Source organism: Lachancea lanzarotensis, scaffold LALA0S04 (genome assembly GCF_000938715.1).
Source record: "Lachancea lanzarotensis genome assembly LALA0, scaffold LALA0S04, whole genome shotgun sequence".
NCBI classification, from domain to species: domain Eukaryota; kingdom Fungi; phylum Ascomycota; class Saccharomycetes; order Saccharomycetales; family Saccharomycetaceae; genus Lachancea; species Lachancea lanzarotensis.
The window spans coordinates 842059-868444 of NW_019212882.1; the positions used below are offsets into that span (position 1 = coordinate 842059).

The window sequence follows — 26386 nt, forward strand, 5'->3', positions numbered from 1 at the left end:
CCAACACCAATTATGAGCAGTCTGAACAGCTTTATCGAGGACAATGATAAGAAGGCTTCGATAGATACCAGTGAAAAACTTAAGAGTGATGATTTGAACGTATCTGCAACGGAAAAGGACGCATCAGGAGCGCAAATGCTCACCACCCCTAACGGCTCAAAAGGCATGAGAGTTCAACCTCAGATAAGCCCAGCAAGTCCCAGCAACCAGGAACATCCACTGAGAAACGCTTCTCCTAGACTGGCGAGCAAATCCAAGCTTCCTCGTTCCAACACAGTCAAACGTCTTTCGCTGATCCAGCCAGTAGTTTCTCCGTTTTCAACGCCACAAGAACACAGACAGACAATCCGCTTTGACACAAGAAGACAGTCTCAAAGCGCCATCTCTGATCATTCTCGCAGCAGTAGCGGGGCCTCTGAGTTGCATCCACAAACTGAATCCGGTTCCAGCGTTAGTTCGTTACTGCAGTTGCTGGCCAACAAAGAACTCGAACTTCTGGAAACTAAGCGCAAGATAGAAGAACTCAGAAAGGGTTTGATTAATGAAGAAGCACAGCTACAGCTGCAGACACAACAATTGCAAGACCTGAAAAATCAGGTTGGTAGAACCGTATACGCTGGTGTGGATGATCACAAAAACGTCAAAAACGGCAGAGGACCTTCGAACCTTGTACAGCCATCGCAATCAGCGGTCGAAGAACCATCGCAATCTGTTTCTAACAGGGAGTCTATGTGGTCAAAGCCGCTAACGTTTTTCAATCAATTTGATCAACTAATTCAACATGAACTAGAGAAGAAACTACATTGGGACGAAGTGCCCTCGCCGACAAAAACACCAGTACGACAAACAGATCCCGGAAGCAAACCATCTGATGATGTACTTGAAAATGTCTCCTCATCTCTTTGGAGTTTCGTTAGCGACGTGAAAACAGGTTTAATGGGAATAAACGAAGAACCCACATCACAAGAATCTCAGAAGCATCCAAGGAATACCGGCCCGCGTGTGTCTGTAGAAAAGGAAACGGAGCTCGAAGATCTGCATAGTAAGAAAAGCGAATGATGTATTATTATTATTATTAGCAAAGAACCGGTGTAAGTAATTGTAAATTTACAGGATTGAGTAAGGTTTATTCTTTTCGAAAGATTTCGTAGGCGTCGTTAGTGGAAGGTATGGTTGTTGCCTCACGCATCTAGGGTGGCATCAGAGACTGGAAAATACTCGTTCCCTACAAGCTTTCCGGTATTTGGAGAAAAAAGTCTGGTGTATTTCTGGTTATTATCTTCATTGGTCATCAGGGTGACCGCACCATCACTGATATTGCGCATGAGTCCCATGAACTTAGAGTTTTGGAATTTTGATTCCAACTGTGGCGGGGTCTCGGTACCAGGGGAGAAGCGATTATTGATCTCAGAAGCTGCTTGCTGAAATTTTAACTGTTCCTGAGATAGAGGAACCGCATCTGGAGCAGCAGTGGGTTCTTCGTTCAGCTCATTCTCAATCCTATCGAACTCTGCAGCAAACATATCATGTTCCTGGGCCGTCATATCGCTTTGAGTAGACGCGTTAGAGGCCGATGCATAGAAGGCCCGTTCCTGCACGAGAGCAGGCCGATACACAGGTATCGGCTGCTGCAAAGCGAATGGAGAATTTTGGGATGCGAGAGGTTGGTTGTTGTGCTGTTGTGGAGGGTTTTCGTATTGCTTATAGAGCTGCTGGTACTCGTTTGTGAAGCTCAAAGGGTCACGAATTTGCATGCGTGAAAACTCGTCGGACCATGACCCTACGTCTTGAGCGATGGGCTGGGCTTGCAAGGGAGGCATACCTTGGATGACATGGGAGCCACTAGGAGGTTCCGAATAACGGGAAGAGCGGAAATTTTTCTCAAAATCGGCGCTTTCCAGCGGTCTTGACCTCGAAGCACTCGAGTGGAAATTTGAGGTTTGCAGCGCTTTAGTGGCAGCGGGAAACTGGTCTGTCTTCGACACAAGCCTAGCCAGAGCAGTTGGTTGACATGCTGACATTATGGAATGCTCACGAAAGGAGGGAAGAATGATTTTTGTTTGGCGACGTTGAAATATTATGCGTAGGCTTGGCAAATTATAGATACAGAAAACCAACCGCGATAGCCCACACTAACAAGTAAAAAAAAGCACAATAAGCTTCGTCGAAAGCAGAAGTGTTTTTCAAACGTTCGAAACAATATTCTTGAAGTTAAGATATTGTCTTTTGGAACACCTTTTGTATCGTGTAAATGTTGTAAAGTTTCTCATCTCATCGTGTTCCATATAGTTTCTTCCCCGCTCTTTTTATAATCTCGCTGGGTGCTGAAAAATTTCGTCCATCATCTCATCGCATCACGGGACCACTCGGTGGTAACGGGTGTGACGTTTTTAGATGAGGGTATTTAGCGGTGAAAGAGAGTACAGGCGTTAACAGTGTATTTAGAAGTTAATTATAAGGTGAGAGGTCTAGATTTACCGCTAGGTTTCCAGTTTGGAGAAATTCTAATCATCAAATATTCTGTAGGACAAATTTGTTTTGATGCGCGTATTGAGGAGGGATGGTGACAAAAAGTGGGAGTTCAATCGTAAGAGCTGATTCCAAGTGAGGAGCTCAACGCGAAATGGAAGTGGATTGCTTACTTCTCATAGAATTGAATTCTAGCTTTGAAGTTGTTGACACATCATCGTGTACGTATGTGTCATCGAGCTGTTAACTCCGAAAATTACTTTTTTTAATGTGGTGTGAAGCAGAGGTGAAATTGTACAAGAAGGACTCTAGTAAAATGGGTGAGCAGAACTAAAGAGACACGAATGAAACTCTGCTTAAGCGGTGCTTTTGGCACTCAGATGGCGTCTTGGAGTTGTAAACTCTTTTTTGTGTCAGTTCTGGTAAATTTCGGAGTTATCACGTGACTCTCTTTTGGCGATAATATTGAATAATACGATGAGTACAGCTGCTAATGAAGGAGATGATCGAGATGCGACTCCTAATCGAAGCGTGTAACAATTGAAAGACAAGAGTTGTAGTAGCTCAGGGGTTCTGACAGCTTTTTTCCAATTTCAACGGCCGTCAGATGTATGTACTCACCTTCTGTAGCTAATATTGCAATGAAGCTGACGCCAGCAAAAGGATATGGCACAGTTGTTACTTTCAAGTGTCACAATTCCCACATCACTTGTAGATTAAAACAGCATCTAAAGCTCACAGAGTTGGTAAACACGCCACTATGCTTGACTACAGATCAAAGACCAATTAAGACAAAAAAACAACCGTTTTGTTGGCTTCAAAAGCTGGATCATAAACTCCAGACACAACCGGTGTTTCAATTGGTTGGGTCCATGCCCTCACAAGATAACAATATACCAGTATCCAGGCTTTCAACTCCTGGATCCTTCTCACCAACAGCTGTGTCAGAGAAGTACATAATGATAAATTTTCTTCAAATAAGGGTCCATAGGTCATCGCCCTTAAACAATGGTAATACCAATGCAAACCGGTTAAGGGACGCATAGTGAAACTTTAACTGAGACTGGTACCTAAATATAGCTCATGCTTTCAACAACCAAGTATAAGAACGGAACTCTTCTCTTCATTGCTCGCTCCAGTTTCCACCCCTTGCGAGTCATTGGTCAGAATGCGATTGGCAGACGAGGCGTTGAAAACACTGGTAGCACCAAAAGCCGGCAAAGAAGAAAACAACATGGCCGGTCTTTTAGATCTACCTATTGAGGTCGTGAAAATGATCCTTGAACAGCTAGCTTCAGATCCCAAAACTTCGGTAATGGATTACTACAATTGGATAAAAGTTATGGGAGACTCAGGTGCGGCTGTCAGTGCACTTCTTCGCGAAAAAGTTTATCTTGTTAACTTGTGTGAATCAACCTCTGATTTTGTTCAGACAATAAGAGGCTACAATAGTTCAATTGATCCAAAAGATGTTATCCCCAGTCACGTCAATCACGTCGTCATAGCTGCTGATGAAGGTACTTTTGATGAGAAAACGCCATTAGATTTGCCACAACCATACGGTAGTATGAAGATTTATTTGGCTTACCATTACACTGGCAGTCAAATCAATCTCAAAAGGATCCACGCAAAATACGTCGACAAGTTTCCGTTCGGTTGTCTACGACCAAATCACATAATAGCGATTGGTCAAGACTCATCGCAACTGCGAATTGAGCGGGATGATGGGAACATGTTCGACTCTTATTTTTATCCAGAGGCAAAACCACTTTTTCAGAACGTCACCTTCTTCAACGTCAGACATTTGTTCATTGACAAGACATGCCTCTCGGATTTCGCCCAAATGAGGCAAGGAAATCTCAAATGGAGTAAAAAAGGCGAGCATGGCGTCATATTCGAACGGTTGGGAAAATACTATCGTGAAAATGAGACCTTGTATCCAGTCAAGAAGGAATGGGTGACAAAGCAATACCGAGCAAATGGTTTTGTCGAAACGCGTGACATCGAAGTGTATGATCGAGACGGGTGCGAAGAACCGAGTAATGAGCTTCAATTGCTAATGAAAAAATCATATCTGACTGCATACCTTAGTATGTCAATGAGCTGCCCTCAGCTTGAAGCTGTTACTTTTGCCCGAGATGAGAAAGATGAGAAAGACACTAATCTCAATATGGTCAATCTTCATCGGTTTTTGCAAAGCTCATCGGATTATACCCTACAAGAATACCTCACTCTCCACTCTCTAAGAAACTGGAACCTACCATCGATAAGGATTTTCAGTGGACACAATTTTCTTTGGCATGAAGAGACAACGAGCAGTGCCAAAAAATATGCTGATGCTATAAGTCTCATCCCTACAATCAGAAGTCGAGTGCAAAAAGAAAGCCCCGATGGTCTTCTTCACATCAATGCCCAGCTTGTTCCGGACGGCGTCTTACACACGAAGATCAACAACTGGGTGCCTTTAGATGTGGATTTTGTATCTGACGTCAGAAAGAGCAATTCACCACTGATATGTTTACGACAACCTTGCTTGAAGTCTTTGAAACTTGGATTACTGGTCTCGAAGCCAGAGGGGAGCCTTACAGTAGAGGGATTGTATCTACCACAGCTCGGTAAACTTGACATATCGTTCAATACCGAATTAGTCCACAGGTCAGTCCGAAATCCAATGTTTAACATTACATTTTCGGAATGGAATGATCTCAGAGATTGCAGACTGTTCGACTGCCAGTTGAATCAAGAATATGAGGGACACATCAATATGCTTGTCTCCAACTTGAAGAACGCATTGCCGCGCCTAGAGTCCAAAAAGTGTTTTAAAGGCTTAGAAAGGAACGAATCCGTAGCATTTTCGAGCAAAGGTTTTGTCCTCGACGGATTAGAAAAGATAGAGCTGCCAATCACTAACTGATGCTGTCTTGTCACAGAAGCCATCATTGAATCAATACAGATGCGCATCCGGATTCTGTGGCTACGCCTTTAATGCTTCAAAGAATTCTCAATAGTCCTGTGTACTTACGTTTTCGCTACTCACGCAATGCGTGAAGCAAGTGGCTTACCGAAAATTCCTGTTGAATCAACTGCTGTATCTACTCTTCTAAAACTCTGTCGCAGAAACAACTTGAAATCACCTGTTCAAGAAATCATCGTCACGTAAACAGCCGTTCGATGGAGTAAATTCGACTCAGGGCCCGTAAGGTGGGATATGAGGGTGTATCTTCCCTAGACGAACTACAGTGGAGATTTTATAACTGCCCACAGGTGTGTCGACGTTAGAAGACCTTTAAAACTTTTTTGTAGAGAGTGCGTACTGTTTTCTTGTTCTATTTATTAGAGGGTGTATATAACCACCTTAGCGGCCTAGGTTTTAGGTTTTCTCACAATTCCACCGTGTACATAACGAATGGTTCATATTCTGTATCAACAATTGAGGCGTACTCGTGCAACGCGCTGTCTTGCTTCTTTATCTTGCCCGCTTTGTCCTTCGAAAAAGCGTTACCACCTAAATATCCAAATTCCTTGATCAGTTCGTTTTTACAAGTTCCAAGGCTTTTGGGTGGAACTGCAATCAAACGTGTGTTGAAATGAGGAGGCAAACCGTAGCGCAAAACACTTTCCACATAAATGCGGAGGGCTTTGATATGAAACCAGTTCATGAACACGTCCGAGTAAGCAGTTTTAGCCAGACGCACCAATTGAACACGCAAAGAGTGCTCCAAATGAGCTGCAGAATCGTGCTCTTTCGTCAATTGATTTATAAGGTCTTCAGAGTAATCGAAATCGCGGGGCACAAATTTCTTTTCGCGACAAGCACTCACAAACTCGTTAACGGACTTCTTGAATAGGTGAACATTGAAAAGAATGTATTCGCTGTCTTGTTTGAGAACACTTGCCGAGCAAGGTACGACGTTTTGGGCCATTGCCTCATAGCTTTTTTCAAATTCGTCTTTCAAGCTTTTAGGAACAGCTACAAGCACGGTGGTGAGGTGGTCTGACCCTAGTACGAAATCTTCAGGCTTCACAATGTCGTGCAAAGATCTGACAGATAAATCACCGGTTTTTTTGCGTTCTGCGGCTGCCAAGTTAGTTTTGGCATTGTTATAGTTGGTGGCGGTGGCTCTAACGTCAGCATCCAATTGAAAAGACTCGTCAGCAATGTCGCTTATGAGCTCTTTGATAGATCTATCAAGTCTAAATTTGCGGGTTTGCCAATGAAAATTCTCCAAGTATTCCATAACAGGCACGTTACCAACAGGAAGGGTTTTATAGGCATTGGTTTGCATCTCGTTCAAGTTGCCAAGCACCTCGACGATTTTCGCAACAGAGCTACTTATCTGGGAGTCAATTTTGGCAAGTTCTTCGGATTGCAATACGAGAGTATCAAGAGAGCCGATCTTGAACTCTGGGATCTTGAACTCCGAAACAAACGGTCTACCGCCACATAGCTCCTCTTGCAGCCACTTTTCGACATCTGCGCCTGGTGCAGAGCTTGGTTGGGCACTCAAAGGTAGCGAAAGGAGCAGGAACTGGTTTGCGGTATGCAGTGTGGTGGCCATTTTGGTACACTTCGTGAAACGGAGATAAAACCACCAAAAAGGATCTTAAACGCGAGCTTTGAAAGCCAAGAAAAAAACTCTTTTAACAAGTAAAGTATCTCTAATTAACAGCAGAGATCAATAACAAGAGCTGGAATGCTCAACGGAGGTGTAGTCTTCTTTTATTTCGAACATTCATGACGGTAACTACCCCTATGAGTTTTTCATAATTATAGGAAAAAAATACAGATCATTAGATACGCGTTGTCGCTTAAACGTAGAGCTCTACATACGAGGAAGGCCCTGTAATCCATCTGGTGATTCTCTCTTGGTTCAAATTAGGCTTAGTTTGAATCTCAATCGCTCCATTGGCCGCCGAGTTGAAACTGGGGTCAGCTCTTTTGATGTTCAATGTTATTGAAGGTGTTTTTTGGTAATTCATAACTCTTCTCAATCACCTAATTAAATCAAGTTCATCATCATTTTGGTGTCTGCTGTATATAGCGACACCACTGGCAATCTGGAATGCTTATGTATGGTTCCAGATTGTAGTCCCGGAACCACGCTAAATAATCAAGTAGTCTGAGCTATCTAAGAATTGCTGTTTATCCTAGGCTAAGTGCTTATTTCAACACCTTACCGTCAACAATCTCTCTTTCTTGACCGTCAACGACAACAGGCTTGTCCCAAGCCCACATGTTGTTGATGAACTCCTTGCTTTCCTCGTTGGAGGCATCTAGCTTGGTGTAGGAGTAAGATTCCCAGTCTGGAGCGACATCAAAGGCAGGGGCAAAGTCCTGGCCTCTGACCAGAACAGCACCGGTGATACCGTTGTTGTTGTTTTCACCGTAAACAACGAGACAACCGAACATGTACTTGACAGAGCCACTTAGTCTGTTGAAGAAACCACCAACCAGGTTGTTGGACATGAAGGTCAAAGTCAACTCGTCGTTGTACTTGAAGTCGACCTTCCATAGAGAGTACTCTTCGGAGTTGTAGTTTTCCCAGAACCAAGGCAAAGCCACGGGTCTGGTGTCCTCGTTAGAGTATTTACGCTTCCAGTCGTCCAAGCTGAAAGTGGACTTGCCTAGAAGCTCTAGAGGGTGTTTTGGCTTTTTTGGCTCGGCAGGTTGCTCTTCAACCTTTGGCTTCTCAGCAGCCTTTGGCTTTTCGGCAGCCTTGGGCTTGTCAGCCTTCTTGGACTCCTTCTTTGGTGCCTGGTAGACCACGGATTGCTTCAAGAACTTGGAAGAATCGTTCACGCCTTTAAGAACTGGGTGGTTCGAAACAGTCTTGTACCATCTGGCAATAGCTGGGTATTGAGATCTGAAATCTTCACCAAACACGACAGTTGCAGTAAAAGCGTAAAAATTGTTGAAGTACAAGTCGGCGACGGACACTTCTTCGGTGGCCAAGTAAGTGTATTCCTCAAGTCTTTTGTTGAGAAGACCAAAAATCTTTTCCATGGTGTGCTTGTGATCGTCTACACTCTTTTTGTTGTATGGCAACCCCCTACCCAAGAGCATCTTGAGGTATGGACTGAAAGCCCCGATTAAGTCAGAATTGACGGAGGACATAGTTCTCAAGATCTGAGCTTTTTCCTCGAGGTTGGAACCTAGCAAAGTGGCAGCAATCTTCTCATCACCTTTCAATTCGATAACTAGTTGGAAACTTTTGTTAGTAATCGGTGAACTTTTTAACTGAGCAGAGAATGGGAGACAAAAAACTGTTCTCATTCCGAACACCCTTGGTAACTGTTCTCAGGCATCTTGCTTTTCCACAGTAAGACTCAGAGTATAAAAAAATTCTCGACACATGGTGCGTTAGCTTTGATGTTTGCCCCATTCAGACAGGGATAACTGTTAAAAAAAGGTTTCTCATCATGCAAACAGATGGAACAAGATACCACGAGAACGTTTCTCACCGCAAATGTGGGAATGTCGAAAAGACGTAGTAACATAAATGTTAACTTTTTTCGATTTCCCTTCGTCGAAAGGAATAGAATAATAACATACAGTAGTAGACTATGGCGATGACCTCTGTCAATTGGAAACCCTCTGGACCCTTAAACCCAGGGACCAAACCCAATGGGAACTCTTTCTTATAAGTCTCAAGATCGTTGGTGACATCGACAATATCGACGTCCAGTTCCAGGAACTTGGCAACGCACTTGGCAAACAAACCTCTGCCGGTGGGCTGGATGTAAAGAGTACCTTGAGACATTTCAATCAATTGCGAATCCTCTATAAACTCTTGACATCCTAGAAGAACTATTCCAAAAAGCGAGCAGACTCTGTAGCGTTCTTCATCGGTGAAAAACTTTCAGCTTTATATAGTGGTGAAAAAAAAATTTTGGAAAATTAGACCGAAGGTAGCGTTGAGTTGAGTAAAAGGCTCGAAGAAAAATTTTGGTCTCGAGCTTAAGCGCGAAAATCTACAATTCTGTCGTGCAGGCTTACCCGGTGGAGTACTCGTGGACCCGAGCGATGAGTTTAGGGTGTGGACTATTTTGGTTGAGATGGGAATGGCTTGAAGTCAACTCTCCTTTTGGCTGTGTTGTAGCGGTTTTTTGTTGGACCTTTTCATTGGTAGATCTACATTTCAAAAGTTCATCTCGCTGGGACAGGTGTGTGTAGAGTTGAAATTACCATGGAAAGAATTGTTGATTCTACACAACAGTTCGAATTTTGACAATGGAACAAGAGCATTACAGGTGTACGGTCTTCTTGCCACGCGTCTAGTAGATTCAGTGAGATTTGTACTACGCTTCTTGCGCTGTAGGACTTGACATGTAGAAATATAGTGCGACAGCCAAATTCTTGGGTTTCCAAAAATTTGGACGCTCCAGAAAATCAGCAATTTCGAGAAAAGCGGTTATCGAGAGCATTCGTGGTGTTTAGATCCCTTGAATGTATGTTTCTCTTCTTCTTTCCCTTCGTGTCACTTCTTTCTGGGCTGACACCACAGGTCTTCGTTATATATGAAAAATTTTAGGCGATGAGATGCGATGAGCTACAACTTGAAAAGTTCAGGAGCTTCAGTTTTTGAAAAGGGAAGGCTCTCCTAGACTAGTGTGGTGATCTATCAGTTAGGAAACTCGCTAAAAATATGAGCAAATCTCTTGAGGAACGTCTGCGCATAAATTCAAGCGCCTTCGATGGCCTGCTGTCACTAATACCGGCAAAGTACTATTATGACGATAAGACGCAAGACCAGTGGAAGCAGAAGAAAAAGAGTAAGGAGCAATCGAAGCTAGACAAGCGTCGCAAATTGGACCCAGAGCTGCAAAACGAAGACTCCGCATCAGCGCTCGAAATCAAGGCTCAAAGAGAGCTTAACGGGAAACCCGTTGTGCTTCCAGGCGCTAAAGTGATGCCACAGACAAGCGACAGTGAAGAAGCAGAAGAAGAAAACGACGAAGAAGACGAAGAAGACGAAGAGGAAGCACAAGAAAATGAGGAAGAAAGTGGATCGGAAGAACAAGAAGAAAATGCATCGCAAAAACCAGCTACTTCTAATTCCAACGTTACAACGAAGCCCGAAAATCTCCAAAACTCTAAAACCGCATCAGAGGACGAAGAAGCGATAGACGTGGTATTTGACGACCAAGGGAACGAAGTGAGTGCGCAGACTGACCTGCCTGCAAACAACGGCTCCAGTAATACCAAACAAGACGCTCCAAAACCTGACAGAAAAGAAAATCTAGCAAAACTTCGCGCCAAACTGCAGGAAAAAATACAATCTCTGAAAGAAAAACGCAGAGCACCTGGAACCCATGTAACGGGTGCTCCTAGCTCGCGAGAAGCCATCCTGGAGCAACGTAAACGTAAGCAAGAGCAGAAAAGGAAACGGGCAGAGCTGGACAAGGTCAAGCAGGATGAATCAAGCGAGAATGAGTCTTCCGACAGTGAGGAGGACGAGGAAGAGAACCTTAGTGTACAGCCAAAGAAGAGAAAGACCAGTAGCGGCGAGGATCTAACTGCGGACCTCATGTTCCAGAATATCGAATTCGACGATGGCGATCGTGCAACCTCCGACCTACAGCGTCTGCGGAAAGCTGGTAGCAAGAAGGGACCGGCTAAGAATGATATAAAAGCTCATCTGCTGGCCTCAGAACAGAGACGAGCTAAATTAGAAGCAAAGGACGAACTCGAACAGATAAAACAAAAGGAAAAAGATAAGTGGCAGCGTGCAATGCTTCAAGCAGAGGGTGAAAAAATGAAAAACGACGAAAAACTACTACGCAAGGCCCTGAAGCGCAAAGAAGCCAAGAAACGCAAATCTGCAGTTGAATGGCGCGAACGTAAAGAAACCGTTGCTACTGCCATATCGGACAAACAGAAGAGACGGGAGGAAAATCTGCAGATACGGAAGGATAACAAGGGAAAGAAGAGATCGCACCAGGAGAAGATGAAGCGTGGCATAAAGGGTGTAAGGCCCAAACGCGCAGGCTTCGAAGGACGTCTCAAGAGTCAGAAGAAACGTTAGATTCAGATGCACAGATAGGAAAGTTGACCTTCAAATACACATTCCAAAAGTGCGTTGTGAGTAATAACACATATCTCGTTGAGCGTCAAAAACTGGCATAAAGGAGGCATCTGTGGGAAGGCCAAAGAGCCCTACCGAGCAGGTTTATATATCACATATGCACGTAGCATAAACACCCAGTGTCACCATACAAGAGATTTAGAGCTTGAATACTCATCAGCTCAAAAACTCTCAACGATCTCAGTGAACCACATGACTTGATCTAAATAAGTTATGCTCATCGCTTACGTAAGTTTAATGTTTAGTAGAAAATAAGAGTATGAGAATTATCTACCGCTGTCATAGCTTCTCGACGAACCTGTGAGAACATCGAACTCGAACAGATCGACAGGCAATCCGATAACTGCCTTGAAGATGAATGTTACGAGACAGTTGCGGTGCAACAGCAGATCTTCGTCGTTTGTTCGGTTTTACAGGAAGCGAATAAAGCCATCTACGAGTCATATACCACAGGTTAAAACGCATCAAAATGATCTTTTCAGACCCCAGGAATTGAAGATGCAAGCTGAATCACCAGAAATGATAGAAAAAGAGTTAAAGAAACTTGGTTTCAAAAGTTTGGATGAAAACGGGTCTTCTGAACAACTGTTTTTGGACTACGTAAACTCGTCATCGTCTGCATTCAAAAAATCACAATCTGAACTCAACAAGTTGGGAAAGAATGCTATGAAAAGTTTCGATGCTCAAACTGGTAATGTTAACCGAATGGAGGTGCTGTTTGACTTCATTTTGGAGGAGTCAGAATGTGAGATCGAACGACTGCAGAAAATGGGACCAGTTCAGATGCGGAGACTGCAAGAAAAACATCATGCCAATCAAAAAGGACTCAATGGCGATAGGAACAGTATAAGGTCTGAGAAAGAGCTGGAAAGAGCGGTTTTCCAGGATCTGGAAATCTCTAACTCGGAAGACTCGGCGTCCTTTCTACCAAGCACTGAACGCATGTACAGGGTTTTATCAGATCTTAACATGAAAAGACTGGCCTCTGCAGGTATCATAAATACCGAGCAAATGGTCCGTGCCTTCGAGATATCCAAAACAATACCGCTTCGAGACATTAGACTGAGAGGAATATTACTTGCTGGTCATTTGATTTACTCTCTCGATAAAGTGCGCATGGATCCTGTGAACGAATCATTCTATATTGAGGCGCTAGTATACTACGGGTTTTACAAAAAAGCATTGGAACTTTTCAATTCTAATCGTCAAAAGGTTAACCAGCGTTGGTGGTACGAAATGGGTATGATGGTATGCTTACGAGCTAATCATCTTGCTCAGTTTGACAAGCTGTTAAGTTATACCTTAAACACCTTCGATTCGAATTATGTTGCCCCTAGGATTCTACGAACTGCGATACGCAAGAAACTTTACGTGCGAGACTTTAGGGGGTCTGACAAACTGACGGACGTGTTCACAAACATTACAAAAAATTATGGATGGAAGACCTCAAGATCGGAAATTTCTGATATGAATAAGAACGTCTTTTTCACTGATGAAGATCAGGCGGATAGCTATTTGAATAAGAAGGAACTGCCCACTGAATTGGATTATGTGGCGCTAATCCAATACCATCTGTACAGAAAACGCAAAGAAAACGGGCTCAAACTCTTGTTGAACTTAGCTGCACTACCGCTCATGGACAATGAATTATTGACGAATGTCGTGCTGAGATTAAAATTTCATTTGCTGGAGAATTTTGATATTCTCAGAAAAGACCTTGAACCACTTCTTATCAGCGGAACCGCTGATGCTCTATCCCATTTACAAACAGCATTTCATCGAGCGCAAAATATCAGTGGAATTGATAGACTATCATCCCACTATAGGCACATTTTATTCGACAGCATCACAACAATTGCGTCCTATCCTTCTTTGATTAGGAATGCTGAGGACTTTGCAGGTGAACTGTTGAAAGGAGAGAACATATCTGATCAAAACACTTCGAGGCGAGAGTATTCACTGAGGATACATGGTGTTTTAAAAACGCTCCTCAAGGATGATAAGGAAGATTTGGCGTGGGAACTTCTAGAGAAAGTTGAGAAAGATCTTGCAAGTGAGAAAGCTGCTAGCGTTGGTGGCTTGTCAGCAAATGCCCATCATTATGCCGTTTTCATCGACTATTACAGTACAAAAGCACACAAGACTAGAGCAGACAAGGATATCATCAGATATGAAAAGAAAATTGAGGAAGTTGTGGCGAGAATGAATGAAAAAGACGTTCAATACAACTCGATGCTTCTCTCATCTCTTTTGCAGCATTATAGAAAGACAGGAAACCTTGATAATTGCTTCAGCATCATAAATGCAATCTTTGATCATAGAGCCAATCCCGAGACTGGACATCATTTTAAACATCTTCTGTCATTTTTCAAAAGGCGGGAGATTACCAAGTCTCTGTACCTAGAGATCTGGAAGTGTTTTGCAATGTACTACTCGTGCTTCGAAAATGGCTTAGGTGTCACAGAGATTCGGTCCAATCACGGCGCTTGGAAGCGCAATATCTTGAAAGAGAGATCAAAAGTTAATAAGCATCCTATTTGTGACCTAAGGTATCTTTTTAAGTCCATGGTACAGACGGATAATATTTTACCTGATGCCACTTTTTACCAGCTCATTATCAAGGCCTTTGCCCGTGTACGCGACTGGTCATATTTACCAGCTCTCCTGAAGCATATGAGTGAAGTCAGCGGCATCAATCCTGACAGTAAATTAATAAGATTCTTGAATGGTGGTCTTCGCTTGGAGTATATTGCGATTGAGCGTGAAAAGCTGATGGCAAATGAAGTAAGGGACCGAAAGAGTCTTTGCTCTTTAGTCAATACTGCTCGAAGATCTGTGGAAAATCAGATTAAGGCTGGATCAATTCTGCGAGAATCAGATGAAAAGGACGCACATCAAATTGTTGTTAATATTTTGGACTTCTTGGAACACCATCGTGGTGAAGAACTAGCACAAGTAAGCGCAGCACTGGAAGAGCTAGATCTCAGTTGATAGCGATATGATGAAGCAGCGCTATACGATTATTCTTGTACATAGACATGTAATGACCCCATCCTATTTTTTGCCTAGCTTGAGCCACTTTGGCGTTTGCCCAGAGCGCAAACTGTTACCAGCCTTTTTATCTATGCCTTTCGGTGCAGGACTTTCTATGGTTTGTTTCATGCTGTCATCTAGATCGCGAAGAGATGCGAAAGTCTTCGCCTTTTCGATCAAGTCAGATCTGAGTTTCACGCCGTTGTGAGCGCTTTCTAGCACCAAAAGAGTCTTAGAACCAAATTTCAAGTTCTCGACTAGTTTCAAATCGCCATTTTGTATCTCTTTGTGTGGATGTGAGTGGAATAATGCAAAGGGAATGGTTCTGTCATCCAAACACCTCGTTACGGCTTCATAAACTAAGCGAATGGTATCATCTGGTTTGAAGTTAATGTCCACACAGGTACGATCCGGAAAGCGTACTCGAACGTTGCAGTTGTCTATCTTTTTGCTTGCACTCTCTTTCTCTCGCAGTCGTTTGGTCAACAACGGTTGGTCGCTTCCGGTACTTTTGGATAGCATTTTTTGGTACCTCTTAAAATGATTTACTGTTACCTCAAAGTCTTGTTCCTCCTGATCTTTGTAGGAGGCTAAAGATACGTCTGAATCTGGAATATAAGCAGCTATCGATTGATCATCGCCTTGAGCCTCTACCGGCTTTTCCACATAATCTTCGGCCTTCACTTTCTCTCGAACGGGAGGTGTACTTCTTGGTTCGGGCATCCTTGGCTGTTTCCTAGGTTCTTCGAGTTTCGAAGCGAAAGATAGTCTAAGCGCGACGTTTTCGAGGATTCCGAGCTCAGCAAACGTAGACTGATTTATCTGTTCGAGATTGTAAACTTTTGAAAAACACTGTAATCTCATGTCGTTTAATGTTAAGGGCCATGACTTGCGTTCAAATATGACCTGAATTGCATCGATGATTTTGGTTGATGACGGACCTGTCCATACTTCTGCGCCACGTCCTAGCACCGTGAACTTGAGTTTCAAAATTTGCTCTGGAGTTCCTGTCTGTTTCAATTCTTTCAACTCCAGAGTTGCTCCAGCGGCAAGGTTTAAAAGTCGCAATGGAACAGTCAGTGGCAACTGTTTTTCAGCGTGGTAAAGGGCCCACGACTTATTTTCCGTGCTGAGCTTGAAGTGCTTCAAACTTCTGGGTAGAACATCGTTCAAATTTTTGCCCGGTTCTACTTTTTCCCTAAAGCTCGCGAACTTATATGCTATCTGGACTACTGACATTTAGGATGATCTGTAGCGTCAGATCTTGAACTAGATGTGTGTGTGCACATTCTTTAAGCGTTATAACATCCAATACTATATCATACGCATTAATCTGGACCAGAGAAAGGACTAGAGGAATGAGTAGGGGTTGGAGTAGTTGGCGCGGGCGGATGATGGCAGTTGATATAAGAAAGCGGTTCAAATCATGAAGATTGTAAGATTCTCTTGGGTTTTCAAAAGCCGTCAATAAATTTGACGCTCTTGGTATTCAAAGAAATGTGGCAGGTACTTGAAACGGATAAAATGGTAAAAAGCAGAAGTTTTTCAATAGCATTGTTGAGAGTTGAAGAATTTGCCAAGCAGCGAATATAAGACCAAACGACCTGATAAAATCGCTACACGCTGTTTCAACACCATAAGACAGGGTCTACATATCATCAGAAAATCTGGTCATTCGACATTAATGTCACTGGATGGATAATTCTCTTTCACGTGACTTGGCACATTTCAAGTTTCTCACGGTAATGAGGCGAGTAAAAGAAGCCATTGATTTCACAATTATAACCGATGCGATTACTCTACGTTGTGTTATATAGGTCATTAAATTTACTGGGTCAGCGATGCTTGTTTCAATGTTTACGTTAAACCCCGATCCAATCGCTGTCGTCGACTAAAACCAGCACAAAGTAACGCTACTTTTCAGGCAGCGGAGCGAAGCGAAGACTGTTGGTTTATCGATGAAGATTATTTCACCGAACTAAGCTTCTCTTCTGGTCGCCGAGCATTCCTCTTGAACACACATCGTCTCAAAACCTACCTACTTTAAACCTGAATTCATATGCTCGGGCCTTGGACGGACAAGACAAAGCGCTAGGCCCGAAAACTCCCGATCATTTGTTCATAGATCAGTTCAACATCATTTCTCATATGCCCGCTCCTCCCACGGAACCGCTTAATTTTTAGTGCAAAAATCCACGGAATCATATATATCGCCATCTATCCATTCCTACAGTCGTTCCTCCAGTCAAATGGGAAATTGATATATATAAATCGGTGAGGGCTCAATCTGGCTTGGCTTAACTGTCCATCAGACCAGGGTGGCGACAACGTTCGAGATATTTACACCGTCTTACTTATATTTCCAACACCACATCGATCATGTCGGAAGGGTCGCAAACAACCGACAACGATTTGCGAACTTTCTCCAAAGACGAACTAGCACAATTGCAGCAGCTTTACGGATGGAAAGAATCTTTCAAAACGTGGCGGAAGGGCTCAGATGGCAGAAGTAACGAAAAACGGCTATTATCGCTCTTGGATTTCTTCCCAGACGGTGACGATACCCGCAAATGTTCCATTATCGATGTGGACATCGGTAACAAAGAACATATCCACGAGTTCCAAATTGAAAATACCCAGAAGACCAACCGGGAATATGGCAAAGATATGGTGATAATGCATGGTTATGGAGCAGCCTTGGGGCTGTTTGTGCGAAATTTTGATGGTCTGAGTCAGGTTCCGGGTCTTACGTTGCATGCTATCGACATGCTTGGTTATGGACTCTCGTCACGGCCTAAATTTCCTGGCACCGGATTCAGATCGAGCTACCTGAAAAGAGGCGACATAAGCGCTAAAGAGGTGCGTGAAGCGGAAGATTTTTTTGTGGACTCGCTGGAACGTTGGAGACAAAAAAAACAGCTCGAACGCTTTGTGCTTGTTAGCCATTCCTTGGGAGGATACTTGGGTTGCTGTTACGCTCTTAAATATCCTGAGCGCGTGGAAAAATTGGTCCTGGTGAGTCCTGTGGGCGTGGAAACTTCGATTTTTGACCTCACTCGCACTCACACAAACCAGCATGTCCATGCGACCGAACTGGGGCCCGACGTATCGAAGGAAATCTCGGCGGACAAAGCCAATGCGACCACGGATCGTCCAGTGAAAACATCAAGCTCATTTCACGTTCCCGACGAAGCGGGTAACGTAGAACATGTTCCCAACTTACCTCGGATTTTTTCTTTCATGTGGTCTTGCAATATTTCTCCGTTTGGCGTTTTGCGCAGCTTGGGCCCAATGGGCGCATTAATGTCCTCTAGATGGTCTTTCAGACGATTCGCGCACTTGCAAGACCCCAAAGAGCTGTTCACGTTTCACGACTACTTTTACAGCGTGTTCAGTGGTGCAGGCAGCGGTGAATACGCTTTGACGCGGATATTAGCTCCTGGAGTTCTGGCAAGACTGCCTCTGCTGAGCAGAGTTCCTGAAAACATAAAATGCGATTCTTTTTGGATGTATGGCAGTAACGATTGGATGAGCAAAGAAGCGGGCCAGGTCATGGTACGCAAGATAAACGAGAATACCTCAGGCATCAAAGCCGATTACTCTGTGGTTTCCAATGCGGGCCATCACTTGTACCTCGATAATCCTACCGAGTTCAACAGCAAAGTGCTCAAATTTCTTAAGCTAGAGTCTTGAAAAGTAGCGAATCAACCACACGTATAGATAATCTTATGAATAATATTCAACTCATCTAAAGTAAAGAGGTTACTGGAACGTCCAGGCCATTGATGATTGATGTGTCTGTCTCTACTCACACTCTCATGACATCTTATCAACTAACACGTGACTGAGCTTTCCCTTTTGTTTCCCGTTTGTTTCCAGAATGAATGTTTCCAATTCGCTTTCTGCGCATGCAAGACCTTGAAAAAATAGCGGTGAAAAGCTTCCATGCAGCGACTATTCTAACATCACTAAATTTAAGGAAACCACTATTCGGAATACCTCATCTCACCAACCATTATTTGAACAAGTGAGTGAACTGAGCCGAAAAGATCTTCAGACCCGCAATAGGACCCGAATGCTCGAGACTCCAACCATAAGACTGCGAAATTCGGTCATTTCGGGCAAACTTCACATAGTAAAACGTATCTTGAGCCGATATCCGGATCTTTTAACGGAAATTGATTCTGCGAACGGATGGTCGCTGTTACACTACGCTTCTTACTACGGAAGGTATTTGGTGTGTGTGCATCTGTTACAATTAGGACACGGCAGGAGTGAGATCCTGAAAACTTTCAAAAACAACACATGCGTGCATTTGGCTCTTTTGGAAGGACACGAACAAACCGCACACTTGCTGCTACAACATTTCCCATACTGTTTGAATCTTAGGGGCTCTCATGGCCTCACTCCCGTACAAATGACGTGTTTGCGGGACCATCACAAATGTTTGAGTCTGCTTTTAGGTCTGGGCGCAGATCTAAGTCTGAGGGACGACGAGAACTGTACTGCATTGGACGCTTGTCTCAAATACGGTAGTGTGAACTGCATGCGAATTTTGGTTTTGGAGGGTGATTCAAACGAGATAGAGGGTGAGAATAAGCTTGGAAACTGGGCCCCGGAAGACTTGTGTATGACGTTCCAGCTCGTAGATACCTACCACAAAGCACTGAGCGATAAACGTACGCACAGCCAGCTGCCGAAAAGGCCAAGCTATCAATCCATGGTTTCTCCGCTAACTGTTCCCAAGCCGGTCTTTGAGAACAGTGGGTCGCCCATGATGACCACATCCCCAGCCGTTCAGTTCCTTTCATCACAGCTTCCGCCACTACCAGCGATCTCCACGAGTCGCAGAACATCTGTAGGTAGTCATCAAAATTTGAGATCTCCAAGGACTCCGGTTTCGCATACATTTCACACCGGTTCGCCTAGCCGACGCCGGCTTTCGTATCTCGGTCATACCAACACTGCATCATCGACGTCTTTGTCGAAACGGGATCCGAGCCCCACCTTAAGTAGTGCAATACGTGGGAAACCAGAAGATACCAGTTTCGAGTGGTATAACAAGCACAGCGCATCTACTATGAGCGTGGAGAGCAACAAAAACAATTCAAATCGCGAATCTTGCTCTGCTAATACCCAAGGTACCCGAGACGACTCTCGAGAATCCATTCACCATGCACCGCTGAAGAGTGACAAGACACTGGGAGGCAAGGAAAATCAGTTATCGGTTCTAAACGTGTCTGTATCCAAGATTAGAAGATGAAGACTTGGATCTCTACTATATATCGAAATAGATGGAGTAGTGTAAGTTACAATTGGGATTGAAAGATGCCGAACAAAATGGACACTGAAGGTTATTATCGCACTTGAGTGTGTGGTGGTACTGTTCAAAAGTCATTGTTTTACGACAGACACCGCACAGTACCACATGTTCCGAGGACCCTGGTGCGATTTTATATCTTTGAATTTGGTGTGTTTCCAGGGCATCATGACACGAATGACAGGCATAGTATTGTTGGCAGCATTTAAATTTGAAGCAAATAACATCAACTCTCGAGTTCCAATGAACGCATCGAGACTGATCATCAACAAGCAGACCTCTAGGTTCGGGCATTTTAGTGAATTTTCCCTCTGAAGAACAATAGTGCAAACAAGATAATGCACCTTACCGAGAATTGTGGTTTCATTAAATGTGTATATATCATTTCATTATATAAATATGGCAGGAATATAAGAGATCGTTTGGGGTGTCGATTGGGTGTTCGAGCAGATCAGGCCTGGTTGACAAAGTTTAGACCCTTTTCGATGTTCTTCTTCAAAGTTTCCTTACACTTTGCCAAAAGCTCGTCTTCCTCGGAAGAAGTTTCACCAATGGAGTAGATCTTCTCGACACCGTGAGGACCCAACTTCACAGGGGAAGCAAAGAACTCGATACCTTCGCTCTTGTACAAAGGAGAGTCGACAAAGGCAGGCTCAATGATGTCGTTTTCGCCGTCTAGACCCTGCAAGACGGAGTTGGCGAATCTGGCACCGGCCTGGGCCATAGACAAAGTGGCTGAACCGGCACCATTTTTAGCTTGGACAACTTCGTCACCGCCAAACTGGATTCTGTTGATCAAGGCATCGCGTGTGGTTTGATCGAGGTTCTTGTGCTTGGTTTGCGAAATCAATGGGATGATTGTGATACCGGAGTGTCCACCAACGACGGTAACCTTCTCCTGGGTAGGGTTTGTGTTGGCCACTTCCGAGATGAAACGGGACGCACGGATCACGTCTAGGGTGGTCACACCAAACAATTTCTTAGGGTTGTAGACACCCTTGTTTTTTAGCACTTGCGACACAATTGGCACGGTGGAGTTGACTGGGTTCGAGATCACCAAAATGGCCGCATCTGGTGCGTTTTCAGCAGCAGCAGCAGCCAAGTCCCGCACAATAGAAGCGTTGATCGAGAAAAGGTCGTCACGCGTCATACCGGGTTTACGTGGAACACCTGCTGGGATCAAAATGACTTCAGTTCCCTTCAAGGCTTCTTTCAAGCCATCGTTTTCAGGCGAAAAGCCCTTCACAGCCGAGTTGGTAGGAATGTGGGACAAGTCGGCAGCAACACCGGGAGCGCCCTTCAAATCGTACAATCTAAGATCGGTGACTTTTTGATTCAATTTCAACAGCAACGATAGCGGTTGACCAATACCACCACCGGCGCCCAACACGGTCACCTTGTATGGGTTGAAACGGGTAGTAGAAAAGCTACGTTTGGCAGCAGAAAGCATTATATTTGAAGGATCGGTAAAGGGGGTATGAATATGTAGAACGACAGACTTTTTCAAACACTGAGAAGCGAAAAAAACGGTGGTTCCGAGCAAATAATAATAATCGATATCGTGTGGGGGATGGCTACGCTACCTGTCTTTTATATATGTATTGCATAGATATAGAGAAGGTTTTTTGAGAGAGTTTGGTTTCCGGCAAACACTGGTCGTTAATTACGAGGTGTTGTTTAAATGCTATAGGGGCCGTAGCGTTTCTCGCGAGAGGGCGCATGACCTTTTGTGCACAGGATACAAGAGAGCGGTGCCGAGCGCGGACAGATCACGTGGTAAATACGTACATGCATGCTATATCACTCTTTCTCCACACGGGGTTAACATCCACACCTCCAGACACCCGAACATTTCCACTTTCATCGGAGTAGTGTCTTCCGAAAGTTGATACATCACGTCGTGAGCACCAGTGTCCAACACCCACACATGTAGACACCCACACCGCTTAGCACCCAGACCTTTTCGGCGAGTCGGAGCAGTGACATCCGAGTGTTTGGGGACCACATGCATCAAGAGAGACAGCACCCATACATTATGCAATCCTTACCTCCAGACACCCAGTCACCCAGCACATTTCCACCCATACACCAAATTTTATACCTGCCCAAAGACCCAGACATTTTATTTCACGAAGGGCATCAGAGGCCAAGCTTTCAGATGACGTGCTAGCTACTAGTCCCACGCCCATAAATTTAACATCCACACATCCATACATCTGGACACCTTCCCTACGAGACAACATCACGCCCGTACACCCTTTTGTCATCAAGACACCCAGACACTAGCACATCAGTACACCCTAGATCTTTGATCCTAAGCCTTGACGCGAGTTACGTGCTTACTGTTAGTCCATACACACATACCGTAGGATATTCACACATCCATACATCCGCACACCCATGTCACGAGGACAGCCAGACTTCATAACACCCGTACACCTCGGATATTGAGACATAGTAGCACATCAACAGCTCCGTTACCTGTCAAGCATGCAGGATTCCACAAGGCGCACACGGACTTATAGAGAATAGACAATAATGCTAAATAAATCCTCAAATTCATGGGCAAAGGAATACTGAATGTATTGTTCAAGCGTCAAGTTTGACACATTCCCATACAGCAACGGACTTTCAGTCCTTGTTAACACCGAGACAAACATTTGCTAACTGGCTCAATTCCCTTATAAACATCAATACAATCAATTTAGTTTATAAGCGTATGTCTCTTGTGTTTACTTGATACCCTATCACGTCATACAATATACTCCGTCTTCAAATCTCTACCACCGATTTGCCAGTAGTCTTTCTGGCCTCCAGCTCACTCGTGGCCTGCTTGTATTCGCTTAGTGGGTAGGTCTTGTTAATAGGAATCTTGAGTGAGTTCGATTCTAATCCAGTCACAAACTCTTGAAAGTAGTAATCCCGTTCCTCTTTTGAGCCCAAGTATCCAAACAAAGAGGGTCTTAACAATTTCACGTTTTTAGGTGTTAACCGAGACAAGGCGAATGGCACTACAGGCCCTGAAGCATTTCCGTAACTCACAAACGTTCCCTTGCGTTTTAAAGCCGCCAAAGTGGTTTCGAATGTGTCTTTACCAACCGAGTCGTATGCGACACTTACGCCTTCGCCATTGGTGATCTCCAGTACCCGTTTCAAAATGTCTTCCTTTGAGCTGTTGATCAGAAACTCGGCTCCATATTTTTGAGCAATTTTCAACTTTTCATCCGTGGACGCTACGGCGATAACGCGGGCTCCAGCTTTTTTCAAAGTTTGGTTGAACGCAATCCCGGCGCTGCCAGCAGCGGCGTACAAAAGCGCAAAGTCGCCCTTCTGAATACTATAACTCTCTTTGGTGAATGTCAATGCTGTTAGGAGAGACACCAGCGACGCGGCGTACTGTTTGAGCTGTTCATCCGTCGATGATGCTGGCAATTTCACCAATGGACTGGTATCCGCAACCTTGGTATACTGCGCCAGTGCTCCTCTAGTTAAATAGGCTATTTTATCATTTACCTCAAGCCCTTTTACATTTTTACCCACTGCCGCTACAACACCTGATGCTTCTGATCCTAGCACATATGGTTTTTCAGTAGGGTATATACCTTCACGGAAGTACGATTCGATGAAGTTTACTCCGGCAAACCTATTCTTGACCAGTACATCGTTGTCACCGATTTTTGGGACTGGAAAGTCCTCATATTTGAGCACATCGAGTCCTCCATTCTCGGTAAAGAACACAGCTTTCTGAACACTGGGAAGGGCACCAGCAGCGTTGGTAGACATTTTTCTGAATAAGTTTTTCGTTGAGCTAATTACAACCATACAACAGAGCTTAGTTGTTTGAGCCCGTACGGATAAAGATAGAAGGGATTTATATACATTTTTCAAGAGGCTACTATCAAGGTGTCAATTAGTAAGAACTTGAGGGTCTCTTGAAGTCATTTTTAAATACACCTTGAATTGTGGCTGTTCGGAAGGAAAACAAAATGAATATTCGGGGACATGCTGGTAAAGAGAGACCTGGTAATAGTACATCGTAAGTAGGACGTGTCGGACTGCCGTTTCCAAAAATGGAAAGTCTGAAATATGGCATTTGTGTTTCCGGGAGTCAATGAATTGGTGCAGCTATATTTCCAGGAATACAGTACGTTTGGAAGGCATATTCGTCTTTCTATCTTGCCAAGACTTTAAACCAAGCTCAACAACTTTAGACTATCATGCGAACCCGCTTGACCACCAGTCACGTAACCTTGGACGAACACCTGCCAGAAATTTCACAAGTACGGATATCAAGAACGCAACACCAGCTATTCTAATCAATAGGATGCAAACGCAAAATTTTTTGGGAGGAAACAATATGAGCGGGCAAACTTGTACCGTAAATCTCGAGTGATAACAATTTATAACCTCTTCGAAAAACAGGACCTGACTCAGCCGCTGAACAAAGCTGCAACTATTTATTCAATCACCTTAGACGGAAACAAGATGACATAATCAAAATGCATATCACACCACCGCCCTTAAAACGTGACCAATGACGTCAATAATTTTATACGTGACCAAGACCCGGTATCTTACTGATATGCATAAATAAGCCTTGCATGCATGATATCAAAGGCTTGTAACGCAGAGGCCATATATAAAGGGTTTTGTCCACCAACTAAGTATAACTCCGCATACTCTTCTTGACTACATTTCAGTAAATTCTTAGTCTGCAATCAAGCTAACCACACCATGGGTAGTACACCAAGCAGACCGCTTATTCGCAACAACAATGATCCAAACGTCCCACCGTCACTGCGATTTTCCAGACATCGGCAAATGATCCTTTCGTCTGTTTTCAGCGTTCATCGAAGGTATCTATGTTTCTCAACAGCGCATTCTTACGAGCGGTTCAAGGCTGCGGGTAAAAAATATGGCACTGCGCAAAATTTGCGGGACGAGGGTCTGGGAGTACCACTCTTCGAATTCGAGGACCCCAGTGCACTGACAAGACTCACGAATTCCGATATTGGACGTTTTCAGATTTCAAAATTTGTGTATCAATCGACCTCGCAACCCCCACCACACCCGGAAAGTACTGTGGTTTGTCAAAACAAAACTCATGTCATCTACAAGATGCCCTTTTGCATAGTGAACCGAATCTACAGCGGTAGCCGATCCGGCTACGAATTCTCGTTCTACACCCCTGATGGAATTCTTACTGTGAAAGCTTTAAAACATCATTTATCTATTGAATTGGACGCACTCCTGGGCGAATGGAACGTTGGCTGGCGCCGCACCCGCTTTGAGGACTACGACCTGTTGGTACTGCCACCACAGGCCCGATCACTTTTGGATCCGCCTGAAGTGAGCGCATCCAAACCTAGCGGTAGTCAAAGTCGCCAAAAGTATGAGCGTAATGCAACCTTGTGGGCAAAATACCTCGATGCCGGAGAGTCGTTCTTACCCGCGATGTCCAAAAAATTGGCAGTGCTTGAAATAGGTGAAGTTGAGTTCGAAACTGATGCTACTGCATACGGATTAGCAAGTATCCCCTGGTTTTCGCAGGTAATCGCGTGTATGGCGTTGGTACAATGCCAACGTATCCAACAAACAAGACGCAAAAACAAACGGGGCAGAAACAATTGGGGCGCAGCAGGTAACATGCATTTTAATACAGTTAACATGGTTAATACGAACATTGCAAATGGAACTTTCTGAAAAGAAAAACCTAGAATTGGATTTTTCATGAGTTGTCAATGTGGTAAACGAGTTTTATCAAGCAATTCGTCTTTAATCAGCGGTATGGGCGCAATATTTGCGCAACGCGTTACGAACTTTTCTTATTCGGCAAAGTTCCGTGCTGTCTCCTTAACAATAAATGATTCATCGAGCCTTTAGCTCTTGTCCATTCTTTTAATGTAAACGATCATCAAACGAGTGGTCAAAGCGTCAGCATTTTAGTCATCAACCCATACGCATAGTCAATCAAAGTAATATTAATTTCAGAGAGTAGTTCCACCAGTTCATTGGGATGAGATGGCTAATTATTTAGGTTCTGAACTGATCCGATAGCATACATGGCTGTAATTCGACTTTTGATCTTGAGTTTCCTTGAGGTAGGTGTCTTTCGAATTAGGGATTACCAAATATAAGAGGACTTGAGCTGGTAAACAAACATACTGAAAAAAACAACTATATGCCGATTTTGACATACTTAGAACGCTTGATAGGATAAGCTCTACAGTATATCAGTTGAAAAGATCGTATGCTGTAAACCACAAATATTAGGATGACAGAAATGCTAACAGTCGCTGATTTCATCTAAAGAAAATGAATGGCAAACATAAAGTGGTAAATTAATGGAGCTTTGGTACACCCACAGGATGCTTTTTTTTGTTCATCTCCGTGCAAGAGTTTGCGCTACAATCAGAGTCTGTATCATGTGATTCTTTCTGCGGTCTTGGAGTTATAAAATGTAATTGGCATCCACTGT

At 43.8% G+C, this 26386-nt stretch overlaps 14 protein-coding genes across 14 annotated transcripts; 7 read left to right on the forward strand and 7 right to left on the reverse strand.

Annotated features, from left to right (window-relative positions):
• Positions 1-12: 12 nt before the first annotated feature.
• On the forward strand, positions 13-1059 carry TDA11 (LALA0S04e09274g1_1; the record flags this gene model as incomplete). The annotated part of the gene is made up of 1 exon (XM_022772983.1): positions 13-1059. One exon carries the CDS (start codon positions 13-15, stop codon positions 1057-1059), a length of 1047 nt encoding a protein of 348 aa, XP_022628393.1.
• Positions 1060-1181: 122 nt separating this feature from the next.
• On the reverse strand, positions 1182-2021 carry PEX21 (LALA0S04e09296g1_1; the record flags this gene model as incomplete). The annotated part of the gene is made up of 1 exon (XM_022772984.1): positions 1182-2021. The coding sequence occupies one exon, from the start codon at positions 2019-2021 to the stop codon at positions 1182-1184; it is 840 nt and encodes a 279-aa protein (XP_022628394.1).
• A 1616-nt stretch (positions 2022-3637) lies between these two features.
• Positions 3638-5383, forward strand: BOP2 (LALA0S04e09318g1_1; the record flags this gene model as incomplete). The annotated part of the gene is made up of 1 exon (XM_022772985.1): positions 3638-5383. One exon carries the CDS (start codon positions 3638-3640, stop codon positions 5381-5383), a length of 1746 nt encoding a protein of 581 aa, XP_022628395.1.
• A 466-nt stretch (positions 5384-5849) lies between these two features.
• On the reverse strand, positions 5850-7028 carry VMA5 (LALA0S04e09340g1_1; the record flags this gene model as incomplete). The annotated part of the gene is made up of 1 exon (XM_022772986.1): positions 5850-7028. The coding sequence occupies one exon, from the start codon at positions 7026-7028 to the stop codon at positions 5850-5852; it is 1179 nt and encodes a 392-aa protein (XP_022628396.1).
• A 602-nt stretch (positions 7029-7630) lies between these two features.
• TEF4 (LALA0S04e09362g1_1) lies at positions 7631-9230 on the reverse strand (the record flags this gene model as incomplete). The annotated part of the gene is made up of 2 exons (XM_022772987.1): positions 7631-8667; positions 9023-9230. 2 exons carry the CDS (start codon positions 9228-9230, stop codon positions 7631-7633), a joined length of 1245 nt encoding a protein of 414 aa, XP_022628397.1.
• An 885-nt stretch (positions 9231-10115) lies between these two features.
• Positions 10116-11495, forward strand: RRP14 (LALA0S04e09384g1_1; the record flags this gene model as incomplete). The annotated part of the gene is made up of 1 exon (XM_022772989.1): positions 10116-11495. The coding sequence occupies one exon, from the start codon at positions 10116-10118 to the stop codon at positions 11493-11495; it is 1380 nt and encodes a 459-aa protein (XP_022628398.1).
• Positions 11496-11909: 414 nt separating this feature from the next.
• SOV1 (LALA0S04e09406g1_1) lies at positions 11910-14546 on the forward strand (the record flags this gene model as incomplete). Its single annotated transcript, XM_022772990.1, has 1 exon — positions 11910-14546. One exon carries the CDS (start codon positions 11910-11912, stop codon positions 14544-14546), a length of 2637 nt encoding a protein of 878 aa, XP_022628399.1.
• A 63-nt stretch (positions 14547-14609) lies between these two features.
• Positions 14610-15827, reverse strand: UBX4 (LALA0S04e09428g1_1; the record flags this gene model as incomplete). The annotated part of the gene is made up of 1 exon (XM_022772991.1): positions 14610-15827. The coding sequence occupies one exon, from the start codon at positions 15825-15827 to the stop codon at positions 14610-14612; it is 1218 nt and encodes a 405-aa protein (XP_022628400.1).
• A 1140-nt stretch (positions 15828-16967) lies between these two features.
• On the forward strand, positions 16968-18281 carry CLD1 (LALA0S04e09450g1_1; the record flags this gene model as incomplete). Its single annotated transcript, XM_022772992.1, has 1 exon — positions 16968-18281. The coding sequence occupies one exon, from the start codon at positions 16968-16970 to the stop codon at positions 18279-18281; it is 1314 nt and encodes a 437-aa protein (XP_022628401.1).
• Positions 18282-18663: 382 nt separating this feature from the next.
• AVO2 (LALA0S04e09472g1_1) lies at positions 18664-19851 on the forward strand (the record flags this gene model as incomplete). Its single annotated transcript, XM_022772993.1, has 1 exon — positions 18664-19851. The coding sequence occupies one exon, from the start codon at positions 18664-18666 to the stop codon at positions 19849-19851; it is 1188 nt and encodes a 395-aa protein (XP_022628402.1).
• Positions 19852-19866: 15 nt separating this feature from the next.
• On the reverse strand, positions 19867-20202 carry HOT13 (LALA0S04e09494g1_1; the record flags this gene model as incomplete). Its single annotated transcript, XM_022772994.1, has 1 exon — positions 19867-20202. The coding sequence occupies one exon, from the start codon at positions 20200-20202 to the stop codon at positions 19867-19869; it is 336 nt and encodes a 111-aa protein (XP_022628403.1).
• A 157-nt stretch (positions 20203-20359) lies between these two features.
• On the reverse strand, positions 20360-21358 carry MDH1 (LALA0S04e09516g1_1; the record flags this gene model as incomplete). The annotated part of the gene is made up of 1 exon (XM_022772995.1): positions 20360-21358. One exon carries the CDS (start codon positions 21356-21358, stop codon positions 20360-20362), a length of 999 nt encoding a protein of 332 aa, XP_022628404.1.
• Positions 21359-22680: 1322 nt separating this feature from the next.
• Positions 22681-23730, reverse strand: ZTA1 (LALA0S04e09538g1_1; the record flags this gene model as incomplete). The annotated part of the gene is made up of 1 exon (XM_022772996.1): positions 22681-23730. The coding sequence occupies one exon, from the start codon at positions 23728-23730 to the stop codon at positions 22681-22683; it is 1050 nt and encodes a 349-aa protein (XP_022628405.1).
• Positions 23731-24642: 912 nt separating this feature from the next.
• On the forward strand, positions 24643-25611 carry LALA0_S04e09560g (LALA0S04e09560g1_1; the record flags this gene model as incomplete). The annotated part of the gene is made up of 1 exon (XM_022772997.1): positions 24643-25611. One exon carries the CDS (start codon positions 24643-24645, stop codon positions 25609-25611), a length of 969 nt encoding a protein of 322 aa, XP_022628406.1.
• Between the last annotated feature and the right edge of the window lie 775 nt (positions 25612-26386).